The sequence below is a fragment of the Anser brachyrhynchus genome, assembly GCF_964034855.1.
Source record: "Anser brachyrhynchus genome assembly, chromosome: 10".
Lineage (NCBI taxonomy): Eukaryota > Metazoa > Chordata > Aves > Anseriformes > Anatidae > Anser > Anser brachyrhynchus.
The window spans coordinates 6,215,708-6,229,671 of NC_137705.1; the positions used below are offsets into that span (position 1 = coordinate 6,215,708).

Sequence of the window (13,964 nt, forward strand, 5' to 3'; positions counted from 1 at the left end):
CAGAACACAGAACCTAATTAAATATTTTAGTTGTACTGCACTCTTAAGGGTGACCAGTTTCCAAGCCGGTTATTCTAGCTTGCATACAGGTGAAACACACATTTCAGGAGAAGGAACTTTACAGTATCTATGACTGAGAGAATATCACCTATAAAGTTCTTTAATTCACAGCCAAGTCAGATTTTAAAAAGACAAATATGGCATTTTCCAGATGTGGTGTGCCCCTTGTAGAAAAAGAATTGAGCACGTAGGAAGTAGAGGAAGGAAAGACACTCACCGCCTATAGGTGGTCCCAGCAATATTGTGCAACACTCTGCAATGGTGACCAAGCCAACGGCGCTGGTGAACCGGGTAGCTCCCACAAGGTCCATGAGAGTTTCAAAAAGCATGGCACAAACCATGCCAAAAGCCAAGCCAAAAAAGACAGCGTAAACGACGAGCCCCTTGTAGCCAGAAGCCAGGGGGCACAGAAGGTGGCAGGCACCGTTGAAAGCAATGGAGAAGCTGAAAAAATATTGGATCCGTGGCCTCACCCACTTGCTGTTTGCAATGATGCCAGTGGCCGGTCTGGCAATCATATCCACGATAGCAAGGATTGAAAGGAGGAAAGCAGCTGAATATTCATCAATGCCGATGTGCTTTGCATAGGGTGCCAGAAAAACAATGGGGGCAAAAAAGCCTAGAAACATGAGCACATTTCCAATCAGGTAAATCAAGAAACCTCTGTGCTTAAAGAGGGAAAAATCAAGGTACTTATTGATTTTTTCACAACAGTCCTTTGCTTCTTCTTCTGTTTTTGTCTCCACAGGGATGTTTGTGGAACTGTTCATTTCCATGGCATCCTTAGTGACCTCTTCTCTCAGGACCTCCTTCGCTTCCTCATTTGACTGGGTTTTGGGTGCCCCAATGGGCCTGAAGAGAGCTCCAGCCACACAGCAGTTTAATAAAATTGCCCCAAGAATTAAAAAGCTGCCCCTCCAGCCAAAATTGTCAAAAAGGAACTGGTTGAGAGGAGCCAGGGTGCAAAGCATCACGGGGCTCCCTGCCATAGCAAGGCCGTTTGCGATGGGTCTTCTCTTTAAAAAGTATTTCCCTATGATTATCACTGATGGCTGGAGGTTGAGAGCAAGGCCAAATCCTGGAACAGAGAAAAATAGTTGAGATACACAAAGAAAGATTTGAGACCAATTTTATCCCCAGCTCATTGTTTTATGCAAAGTAATGGAGAATTGATTCACCGATGGCTCTTCAATACGATAGTCTGGGTGCAAACTTTGCTCAAGGTACCACTAAATTTCCATCTGACGAATCTGGGGAACCAGGCCCCAGAAGGATACCTTTGGTCACAGAACCTTCTGCGCTGTAAACCTCTGCTTTGTGCTGTAAACCTCTTGAGGGGCAAACATTACTGCAAAGAGTTTGCTTTGGAATAAATTGAAACTATACCCTCAACAAATGCTGGCTGGTTTTGGTCAGACAGAGAAGCCTCATCAGAGGAGAGGATGGGTTTAAAAAAATGACAGCTCCTAGTTTGAGGAAGGTTGTTCTGCCTTAAGTCCTTCCCATGCCCAACTGCAGCTGGCACATCCTCCCATGGGTGGTGGGCACCCAGCACTGCACCCAACACAGACAGACCTGTACCAAAAGGCGACATCAACCTTCCCAGTTTGGTGCTGTGAGCAGTTCAGGTCTGATGCAAAAGACTAAGAGGTCTGCAAGTACGCAGCAAAACAGCTACTAGGATGCTAATTAAACAGGACCCTAGAGTGTTTCTTTTAATTAAAATTTATTTTTATTACATTTAGATATATAAATGGTATTATAAATCTGCACTGCTAATTCAGCTAACCAGCTTCTTTTGCACAGGTAAAATCTGAAAGAAGAGACACCAAATGCAGTGATGGCATCAGCTTTCTATGGTTCTGTTTAAGAGCACTAGCAAATAATAATCTTTTCAAACATTTCTATGATTTCTAGTATTTCCTTAAAATGTTAAATTTGCAGAACCCCATCAAAATTACGTTTAAAAATCATGCCACATATTTTTCACCCTATCATCTAGGAAAGAATGAGCCACATTAGAACAAAGCAGAAATGTAATCCTTGAAGTGATTATACCAGAGAACACGAATCCTGAAAATAGGGTCACGCAGATTTTTTCTTGTTCATTAGTCTATATAATTAGTTTGTTTAACTGTGCAGTACATAATTAGGCATATTGCTTTACAGAAGAGAATTTAGAAAGGTCAGGGTCCTCAAAATTAATTAAGGAACACTATCATTAGTTGCTGATAGAATAGAATTGAACTGATACAGCAGAATTCATCTGATGTTGGATAGCTTAAGTTTGAATGGTTTTACAAAGTTATGATTTTTGCCAAGTCTCAGATTCTCCTTCTTCTTCTTTTTTAATTAGCTGGAAGTTTAAAACATTAAAAAGAAATCAAAATGGCAACATTAAAACTAGTCTTCATTGGAAACACATTCTCAGCATGAATTGTTGGTTCTGGAGAGTCCGTACATTTGGTAGGGCCTGTCTTGGGGAAGTACAGCCTGCTCATAATTCACAGGGGGACAGATTCATGCCTGTAAGGAGGGCCAGCCTGAGAACTACGTAGGGAAAACACAGTGTTGTTAGAGAACACCCCTGACTGCACTTAGAAATGGGAACTATTTTCACCCAAGAAGATGCAGCACAGTGAATTAGTTTAAATGCGGAGTCTGCTTTAACTCCGCATCTCTCAGGGTGGTAGCTATGTGCAGGAATTGAACCATCATTTTCACAGAATCCTTTTTTGGATCTATCCCATGTCGTGAGAAGGAAAATCAGACTGGATGCCAGCTACCTACTTAACCAATAATCAACTCAAATCTTTATTATGTGAACATTAATTTGCCAGTCAGACAAATTTAATTTAATATTACCTCATGCTCTTCCCATTAATTAAATTTGGAGAGTTTCAAATTGACTGACTGGAATTTCAATTTACTTCAAGCTTTTGGATGGCTTTAGTTGGAAATATTTATATCAATTTTATCCCCGTTTTCTGAACCTATTAGTAGCTTTTCTGTGACTGAAATTGTTACACAAATAACCACATTTCTTACCAAGGATATGACAGAGAGGCCTATCGGTGGTGTTGCATGAGCAGAAGCAAGCCTGTGCTGGACAGGGCATCCTTCCCTAGATTAAATTCATCTCCCCCATATTAGAAGGAAATAAGTGGTGTTACAGGAGTCAGAAGAGTAGCTCTTGATCTTGTTTTCCCTTTGTTAGCGAGGGAAGACCCTACCAGGTATTTCAATGCTCAACTCTAAGAGCTGAGGCAAAGACTCCAGTCTCATTAGTCAATGTGCTTCACCCTAGATCCCATTTTATTTAATTGTGGCCTAATTGGTGGAGATCGAACCGAACTCTGACCGGTCGTTATTGGCTCGCATCTAGCTTTGAAATCTGCTGCTTTCTTCCTCAGACGTGGAGAAGATGTTGTGTGCCTGAACATCTACCCTTTAAAGTATCCAGGCTGGCACCCATCCAGGTAGACAGCTTGCACACCCCATTTCTTTTTCTAAGAGCTACAGGGAAACAAATGATGAGCAAGGAAGAGAACCTGGGTTTTACAGCACATGCAGGGAAGTGCCTCATGCAGCCCACAGCTCGGTGACATCAAGGACAGAGCTGCTTCAGAGCTGCCTCTGACAGCGGAGCTCAGCCCCTGCTCTGCATACAAATGGGAAGAGACATAATCAAGAAAGCAAACGAGGTTGCCGTGTCTAATCCCTCCGCTGTAAACAGATACTTCTTGCTCTGCTCCTCTGAAGAGGTTTCTATTAATATGCCACAGGCACAGGACTATGGTGGGTACCTCCTCGTACCAACTGCCTTGTTTTTACCCCCATCCCTAGGCGTTACATGAACACGGTCTTTGACATCAGTCTAGGAAGGAGGCTGGAAAACTTGTGATGTTTACAGGCTGCTTTTTAGCAGCAAGAAGCCTCTGCAGAAGGCTCTCTCCTCTCGCGGCACTGCTGTCTCAGCCACATGACAAGCAGACAGCTTCATAATTGCCCTTGAATGCTTCCGTGTTAGGCCTGACCAGCAGCAGCACTTCAAGCATAATTAAAGGCATCAAGCATGTTAGCAGGATTACAAGCATCTCCCTCTCTCTGTCAAATTAATGTTTCTTCCCCAGCACACACACCATGCCTGGAAATGATGGGTTATTAGCCAAGACCTCATCCATACAGCCACTCTCGTGCAGCATGCAGGAGGGGAAGGCTTCTCCAACAAGAAATGTGCTTTGCTCTGAGGAAACGTTGCAGCATTAAAGACGAGGGGACACGAGGAAAATTTTGTCCCTGTACCATCGCTGCCATGAGGGTTACATGTGCTCCATACACAATGCATACTAGCGACTCACTGGAGTGGACAGCTGGGCAGGTTTGCAAAGACAGTCAGGGACCAAAAAGAGCAGGACCTTCACAAATCCTATTGGGTTTCGGTGCAAAATTCCCTCCAGGAACGTTTTTGGACAACAAAGTATTTTAGAAAATAGAAGCCAGTGCCTTCCCTCAGCATTGTTCCTTGCCTGAGCCCTTCTGCTCACAAAAAAAAAATGTATGTTTATAGCAAAGGATTTATGGTTTCTGTGTACTAATCCAGCATTAGCCAACCTGCTAGATGTTTGCTTAGCAGGGAATGATGCAAGCCCGTGCATCGATAAATTTGAATTGGTTACCATTGGTTATTTTTATTTCTCATCACTTCACGTCTGGAATCTCTTTCAAGGAATCTGAAAAATTTATGCATCCAGATGCAACACAGTTTTATCTAGCTACAGTGACTCTCCTTTGAAAGAGTAAGGTTTAAGAGAGGGAATCCTACTTGGGGATTTATTCACTACTGTGCAGATTTGATAAAGCAATATTGGTGTAGGAGAGCAGGGAGACAAACTTTCTGTCCCAATTTACCTTGATAGTGGCTGGTATTATTGATTTTAAATGTTAGGTTCACACTTTTCTTGCTCAGAAAGTAGCAATACCTAATGTAGCCGCACTGAGACAGGGAACATTCATTAAAACATACACCTTGCAACCTCAGAAGCCAATTTTGAACTCATTGTGTCATGCTTTCAGGCAGATGTCCGAGCTGCACTGGAAGAAACATTGGCTGTACCTTAGCCAAAATAATCAAAGAAAAATGCTTGCAATTAAGCATTTATTCTCACACAGATGGAGAACTCCAATCTACCTTTAAAAGCAATAACCCAGCACCTGCAGACTTTAAAGATGCTGGACTGAGCCCATGCCTTCTCCTGATAGAGTTTCCAACATGGAGTTTCATTTTTCACTACAGATAATTCAAATGATAACTTCAATAAGGAAATATATATATATATATATATTTTCTCTATAGGGAGAATATTGCATATTTTCAACCGACTCTAAGTGGTTATTGTTTTCAATTAAAGGACCTCCTTATCTCACAAGCAGGCAAATGGCAAGTAAACCAAAGCAACCCTCTGAAATTTCGTTTCATGTGTCTCACAGAGGGAAGGTAACACGTTACATAGGAACACAGGTGTTTTCTTCACAGTCGCACTGGCACCTCGGAGGGCTTGCCCTGCCCACGGCAGAGCGCAGTCAGCCTGCGTTTGCTTCAGCAGGAGCCGAGGGCAGGGCTGGCCATCCTCACCATCGCCTCTGGCTGACAGCGCTCATCTGCGAGCAGCACGCCCGCTGCTGAGCCCCTGCACGCGATGTTCAGCCAGGGACACGGAGCCTAGCAGGGAACAGGCTCTTTGCTAACACTCAGCTGGAGCAGTTAACCAGTTACAGCCCCTGTCCCGACAGCGTTTTATCCCACCAGGTTCCAACTGCCTTTGGCTGCGGATGCCCAACCCATCAGAAGGGAACTTCAGGTGTGAGTCTAAGGGAGATAACTTTCTTCTTACCTGTAATGAAGCCCACGCAGATGTAGAGCTGCAGGATGCTGGTGCAGAAGGCAGCTGAGACCATCCCAATGCCACACAGCAGGCCTCCAAATATCACCACGGGTCGGCTGCCGTAGCGGTTTACTAAAATACTGCTGATAGGGCCTGGGAAAAGAGTTAGAAAGGGTCCTTGAGGTGGGTATCATCCCACAGAAGGGCATGAGTGACAGAAGGTAGGGAAAACTCAGCAATATTAGTATCCTTGAGGTGCTGCTGACAGCTTCTAGAGAGACTTCAGGAAGAAAATGGAAAAAAAAGAGAGAAAGATGATCTGCACTGTGTGGGGATGGCAGCACGTCCTGTGCCACACGGCGGCTGTGTAACTGGTGACAGTCCCTGCCCCCAGGACTTCAGTGTTTCATCAGAGATGGCAAACAGCAACAGCAGATCAGGTGAACCTGTGATCCCAACACAGGAGCTTCGTGGTTTATTAGGATGCTAAACCATATACACACAAAGCACTGGCTCATATTCTGAGGCTGATATCGTGAATACTGTTGCATTTTTAATGCCTCTACTTAATGCAATTCCGATAGTGCTGACCAAGACTGAAACTTGAGCAGAACAACTGTTAATTAATTCTTAATAGCAGCCTATGTGGGTAGAAACAGTTTGGGATGATGGATGAACTGGTTCAAAAGAACCGGTCTGGTCTTGCATTTATGTAAAGAGGTGGTTCAGGAAAGCGCAAAATTATGAAAGAGGGAAATGGCTTAACAAAGACTGTAGGTACAGAAAGGAAGCATTTAAATCTAAGGAAGTGAAACAAGACAGCAGCTTTGGGCAGAAGAGGAAAGAAAGAAGTTTTAGTGTATGGCAGTCCCAGTTAGCTGGAGGACCAGTAAAAATCAGAGTCATGGAGTAACGGATGTTGGAAGCACTTTGGTGGTTCCAGGTCCCACCTCCTGCTCAGAGCAGAGCCAATTTTGCAGTTAGATCAGGTTGAGAAGTTAGAAGTTAGCAGAGGAAGCAAACTGAGCAGGAAAGACTGGTCTGGAAGTCAAGCCATGGGATGTAAGAAAAGGTTCTGTATTACCCCAAGACCCCTGACCCAAAAATGAGACGGGGATACAAGCAGCATTTAGTGTCTTTCTCTACCAGACTATTTCTGCTGCTACTCCCTACTCAGCAGTGGAAATTCGGAGCCTAGTGTGCCTGTTTGCCTTCATCCCTGCCATTATGAATAGCCCACGCTGTCCACACACAGGTTCCTGGACACAGTTGAAGCTTAATGGCTCCTCTGAGTAGTTTGGCTGTGGGATCTGCCTCACCACAGAGCCAGTCGGTAGGATATTTACCTTTGATTAAAGAAACTTGGCCTGAAATAATGTCAGAGCTCTTTCCAGACCCTGCAAATGATGGCACACTGGAGCACAGGACCCAAAATGCCAATATCCCCTCAGTGTGGCCGACAGCATCCAAACAAGATTTCAGCTGTTAGGTTGTGCAAGAACGCAATACAGTAGGTGTGACTGTTTTAATCTGGGGAACGAAGCCCAACGCTACTTCTGTAACACACAAAATACTTTCCACTAGATGTCTGAGGTCAAAACACTCAGAAATGGAAAGCCCACAAGCACAGTCTTAACAACACCCCTGAAACTGGGATATGTGAGCTGGTCCCAGTGAACGCACCATTCGATTAAAATTTCTGTGAGCATGCAACTATGCGGACAGCTTTTTCTCCTAATCCTGTAACTGGATTCACATGCACGCATCCTTCCACTGCATGGAGTGCCACAGAATTCAATGAGAAGTTCTGAGGAGAGATAGATGTCAGATCAGCACAGCAGGACAGGGACCTCCTTCTCGCTGAGCTTCCCCCAGACAGGACCTGGACTTGCAGCATGCTGGAGATGGTCTCGGTGTGCCCTGTAATCCAAGAGATGCAGCCGGCGTTCCTCAGGAAAGGCACCACCACATTCATCTGCAGCCTAAGGGCACACGACTTGTTTTTCAATTTTCCACATGCCCGCATTGCTCCAGAATCAATCTAATTACTCAGTTATGAAAAAGTGGTTTCAATTACCTTCTCCTGCTGGAAGGGGGCTTTCATGATAGCCCTAAAACTATGGGATGCCGTACCATGGAGCAGAGCACTCAAAGCCCGTAAGACTCCTGATAAAGCTTGTCTCCTGCTCAGACTGGGGGCAGCTCCTGGGGAGAGAAGTGCCAGCTGTGACAACCAAAGCAGAATGCTCCCACACATCCTACTCATGCAGCATCCACCTCGAGAAAAGAAATACAGATCCATGTCCCTCTCACTCCTTGAGCTGTCACGTTGGCTTCACCCATCGGTAATGATGGGTTTGGAGCATGACAGCAGATGATGAGCTGGAAGGTGCTGAAGTTGGGACACACGCTGCTCTGCTTCCTGGCTATGGGGCCATCCCAGGGGAGAGGCTGGAGATGAAAGCAAACACCCATATCTCAACCAATGTCTTTGCTAATGAGAGCAGGAGGCTGTGCCCCTGCGGCAGCCTCAGTGAACACACAGTGTCCTCAGCGACATCTCAGCTTTCTAGCCATCACTCACTAAGCCATGAGTCTGCAATTGCTCCCTGGTCTTGTCTTTCCTGGCCACAGCAACAGCCAACGGGATCTCTCAGCAACGCTTTGCAGCAGGTCTGTGTGACCTTCCACAAGCAGCCTTCACCTGCTGTCGGATGTGCTATCAGCTTTACAGGGGGATAATCAGTCCCGTCTGTTTGCCTGCCTGGGTGAGGAGCTGTGGTCTCAGAGGAGCCAGCAGCCTGTGCTGGGCCGTGCTCACGGGGAACAGAGAATAACTTCAGAAGCAATCTAAACCTTTCTCTTTCACACCTGAAACCTTCTAACTTGAAGGCACCGTGAGCTTTCTTTGCTAAAGCAGCACAGCATCTGGGATCACAGCACACGTGTGTGACAGCATTTGGGCTCCCTGAGCAGCCTCACCCACACAGGACTGAGGGTTGGAGACCTCGAAGATACCGAGTGCAGCCAGTTAGAAGAGAAGGCCAGGAGCAGAGCATCTTCACTGACCTTTCCATACAGTGGAGCACCCACAGCAAAGGCCACGACAACCTGCAGGGAAAGCACCGGATGGGAAACCAAACCTCCCTGAGCTGCTGCTCACAGGGCAAAGCTTTTGTAACAGTCCTGAGCAGACCCCTGAAAGGCACCGAAGCAAATCACGTCCCCCAAATTACTTCCACTTAAGTCATTTGGACCTACAGAAACGTAGAGGCGATTGTCCATGGGCTTTAAGAGCAGCCTTTCAGAAGCTGTCCCATCTCTCAGGAGAAAGTGGAGCACGCGACATGTCACATAGCTGTGCGCTCCGCGGCACGCAAACCCTGCCAATTTGGGCACGAATCGCAGACACGTACCCCTTCACCCTGCCCTGATGTCTTCAGTGATCAGTGTCACCCCCGACAGATCCCAGGCACCTCTCCTGCCCTGCCTTGCCACATGCCACCCACAGCACTCGTCCCGCGGGGAGCCCATCAGCCATCAAACGCCAGATTAAACAGCAGCGTTCTGGGAAGCTTTAGAGAACATGAAATAGCTCGAGTCAAGGAGAGGAATTAAGAACAACAAAGCCAGCACCACAGTCGTGGGAAATTGGAAACATGATTACTGCTTTGCTTGCAGCTATTGCAAAAATTAAAAGTGTGACAGCCCCTGGAAACACAGAGGAATTGAAAAAGCAGGACCTGTCATTTACTGGTTATGCAGCATGCATGAGAAGAATAAAGATGCAGTGCATTACCACACCGAAAACAATTACAGCAACAGCGCGTGCAGCTTAGATCCCAAGGCACCTTGACTTGCTCGCACCTGCCTGGTCAAACATGCAGGAACCACAGGCTCCCTGGCCTTGAATTCAAACGAAACCACCCCGCCTGCCTGCGAGCTGACGGCAGCAGGAGCAGGAGGCAAGGTGATTTTTGTCTCTTAATTAACAGAGCCAGGCAAGGACGGGGCAGGAGATGTAGCTGGCCAAGTGCTCAGGAAGCTGCTGTTTACCTGGCCTGACCTTGCAGAGGTTTTGATGAACGCTTTCAGAGTTCCTCAAAAGTCACAGTGAGGAGCAAAAGCCACCTCAGCTGCGGAGCGTGTCCCCAGTTTGTGTCCTCTTGGGGACCAGCGCAGTGTCACCGAGCCAGCATCATCCCTACAACCTCCTCACCGTGGCAGAGATCACATGGAACTTCTAACGGGGAAGCTAGAACTAAAATTCAGCCGTTCCCTTGCACCTTGCTGCATTACAAGGACAAGGCTGCTGATGTGGGGCTGCCAGCAGCTGGTGCTTCTCTATGGGAAGGGACGGCACTTCCCACCCATCCAGCCTTAGGAAACAAGGCAGCCCCTTCCACACCCCAGCAAGTGGCTTCCTGACGAACTTCCAGCCTCGGAGATCACTTATCATTCATTGCAAGGGGGATGGCACCAGACAGAGACAGGCACAGGAGGGAGCTGAGCCTGCTCCTGCTGCTGGCTTCGCTCAGAGCTGTGCCTGCAGCTCTGCTCCTTGCACTGCTGGGGGACACGCACGCTCTTCAGGGGAGATACCACCATCCACTGGGGAAGAAGAAGGAAAGCCAGGTCAGAAACACCTTATTTTGCACCCCGGACACTTGTGGAGCAGAAAACGGGTGTGCTGCCTGTCATAAAACTCTGCAGCCTGCAGAGCAACAGTTCGCACCAAATATCCCCTAAAGATGCTGCTGTGCTCACGGCACTCCTGGAAGACTGATGTAATTGAAAGCACTATCCTCAGCCCACATAAATCATACTGGTTTAGTGCCTGTCCTGTATAAAGCCTCTCTTTTCTCACACCTGTGGCAGCTTTCCATTAGTTGTTAGCTGATACACGGAAGGCCATGTCAAAGCAGCTGATCCTGGTGGCAAGCAGAACACAGCAACTTGCCGGTGGGAAAGCAAGCAAGCCCTGGCTCATTTGTTAGCTTGTCCAATTACTTTTCACCTTGAGTTTTGTGTCTGCAGAAGTGAAAAGGACCCTGAAGAGGAGATTGTAAGGCCATAAAGAAAATGCAAAACACCCGGGGCTGTCCCGTCCACTCCCCCCTGAAGCCAGACCATCTTGTCATTTATTCTTTTTGAGCCACTGAACTATGATCCGGGCAGGATGGTAACACAGACGCGGCATTTAACAAGAAATATCAATCCAGACTGGCTTAAACTCCTGCAAGTATGACAGTGCTCAAAAAATAGACACCTGAATTGCTTTTCTGTTTTTCTCAGTAAGGCTTATGAATTTTTTATGAGGTGCAAAACTTCCAGTGTTGGTGCAAAACACCAGTGTGTTTTTAACAAGGGCTCTGTTTAAAGCATTTTTCTCTCCCATACCTCTGACCACATCTATATCCCTTATTTGTCTGGTTTGTGATTTTTTTTTTTAACTTAACCTAATACTAACAGAAATGAATTTCCCCCTAGTCTGCAGAACCTGGCCTGGCTGAATTTCTGTTGAAATATTTCAGCGCAGGGCTCAGGCAGCCCCGCACCCCAGAGGCCTCTGTGCAACATGCGGCTTATTCCAGATTTCACAAGGCTGACCTTCTGACCGTGCAAAGTGGCACGGAGCCACCGCAAACACCGTGTTTCTGCTGCTAAGAGCGGTCGATGGCCGTGCAGATGATAAAACAGCAACTCTTTAAAGCAGCCCACGGTGCCGAGCCCCAGTGGTGGCAGGTTTGGGATCACCGCTGTCCCCAGTGCTGGGCTGCAGGCACTGCTCAGCTTCTCCCAGATTCCTGTGGTGACAGGAGCTGTCGTTGTGCAGAGACGCCAGAAGAACTGCCCAGATAGTTCTTAGTCTCCAAACTGCTGTGAAAACACAGATAAAGCTCCGGAGCTCGGCCGGACAGGACTGGAGCTGACTACGTGGAGTCGCTGGGGACGTGAGGAGGAGCTGGGAGGAAAAGGGGAAAATCATTTATCCTAATAAAACAAGGTCTGTTATTACGCTAGTAGTAAAACAACAAGAGGAGCAGGCCTGTGATTTCCTCAGTAATAATCTCATTCCCTCGGTGGAATAACAACACTGCCATTGGCCTCGTAATTCACCCAGCAGGGCACCACCCCTTGTGGCAGAGCAGCCTCCTCGTTACGCAGGCAATGAAATAAGTGCCCCCGCGTTATTAACGTGCTGCCAGCACACACCAGCATCCAGGCCTGGGGGTCAGCATTAGCAATCAGCACCCACTAATTATGCACAGCCCAAGAAAGCACAGGGCACTGTCGCAAAGCAGGGGGAAAGGGATAGGGAAGGGGAAAACTTGCAGCTTTTCAGGCCTTGTGCCTTGCTAGAGAAGTCCGAGGTCCAGGACACCTGGAGGGCTTGTGCTCTTACATGTTTATCACCAGGGCCTGCTCCAGACTTCTCGAGAAGACTTGCTGGCACCTGGTAATAACACAGCCCATAACTAGTCTTGGCTTTTGGGTTCAGATGCTTTGTTTTGGACTGGCAGTGGTGGAGGAGCACCCCCTCGCTTCCCCAGGCGGTGCAGCTGCAGACAGGACAACCGCACGCACTGGGGCTGGAGGACAAACGACAGGAAACAAGCGCCCCAGGTGACAGTCCTGGTGTCCCATAGCCCTCAGCCATTCCCCAAAAGGCAGCTTCCAAACACCTGCCTGCCCCTAAAATGCCCCGATGCCTTCTGTTGCTATTGCTTTGCATTGCAAGTCAGCAGTTTTGAGTGAAGTTTAAGTCCAACATATGCCATAGCAGCTCCCATAGCTAACAAGTCACTAGAGGCTGCCTCTTGCCTCCTTGTGGGTGAGGAAAATGCTCCGTACATTAAAGGGGGTGATGGCATTGCTAGTAGAGCTGGGCCAAATGCTGCAGAGCAGGGCCGTTGTACCATGACCACTGTGAGATGAAAGAGCCAGGCATGGGCGAGCCTGGCTGGACGTGTGCTCCTCGGTCATCAGGCTGGTCCGTCCCTGCTCCGCGGTGCTGGGTCTCCCAGGCATGGGCACCACAGCCAGCTGAAAAACCTGTGGGGATAATAACCTGGGGCACAAACCGAGCTGCAGCAGCCTCCCCTGTTAGACATGCCCTTGGAAAGTCAGGGAACCTGACCTCCCATCACACATACGTGCATTTGCTACAGAAGCACCCTGATGTTAAGAAAAAACAATAGGAAAACAAAGCAGGCAAGACCCAAGTTTCAGAGAGACAAAGCGTCCTCGTCCTTATCCAGCAATCTTATCTGATCAGTGCCTCGGCATTTCATTTTCCAGACTGCACAACTGAAGCGTACGGAGGAGCCACAGGCCAAAAGCTCCAAAACCGGGGCAGGAGCCAAGGTCCCTCATGTCACTTCGTATTTAGGCAATTAAATAACTGCTCCTGCGAGGGGACAGCGTGGCAGGTGCCGAGCACACAGCTGCTTGCGCTCAGCGCCTTCCCCAGGCTGCTGGCTTGGATCTCAGCGGCCCATAGCTGCTCACCTGCAGCAGGTCCCGACTTCACGTTTTTCGAATTTTTTTCCTCATAACTTTTTTAGCTTTTGCTTTGGCAGGACCACAGTCTTTTATCCCTTCCATCTTGAAGCCCAGCTACAGATCTGTTCCCTCCAAAGCTGAAACACCTATTCCTTGAGATCAGCAGCCCTTGGTTAGCATCCTTTACACCCTGCTCTACAGGCAAACAGCCCCTACTGGGCATGTCCTCCAGGGGCTTTGTCCGCCTCCTAGAAACCCTACGCAATTTGACCAAGAGAGCATTTATACTGGAGAGCCACCCAGGGGCAGAATAACTGCAGTGCTACAGGACAGGTTGGCATGAACGTCCTCACACCCTTTCCTGCGGCAGCACACACACACATACTCTCCTCGCTGGGGCAAGAATCCTTCGCGTGTGTGTATTTTACTTTTTGGAGGGGACTGTAACTTGCTCCTGGGCTTAATACCTGCATGTGAAGCATTAACAACTCCCCATCCAAAATCCTTTGCTTT

At 47.7% G+C, this 13,964-nt stretch overlaps 1 protein-coding gene across 6 annotated transcripts in view; it reads right to left on the bottom strand.

Moving 5' to 3' along the window:
* LOC308200336 (monocarboxylate transporter 2-like) overlaps window positions 1-13,964 on the bottom strand; it is a 41,236-nt gene that overhangs the window by 4,391 nt on the left and 22,881 nt on the right. For all 6 annotated transcript variants that reach the window (XM_080605926.1, XM_080605927.1, XM_080605925.1 and 3 more), the window contains 2 exons: window positions 5,955-6,098; window positions 278-1,138 (listed from right to left, as the gene is read on the bottom strand). In XM_080605926.1, the coding sequence (XP_080462052.1) occupies window positions 278-1,138; window positions 5,955-6,098 (1,005 nt within the window). The remainder of the gene's footprint in view (window positions 1-277; window positions 1,139-5,954; window positions 6,099-13,964) is intronic.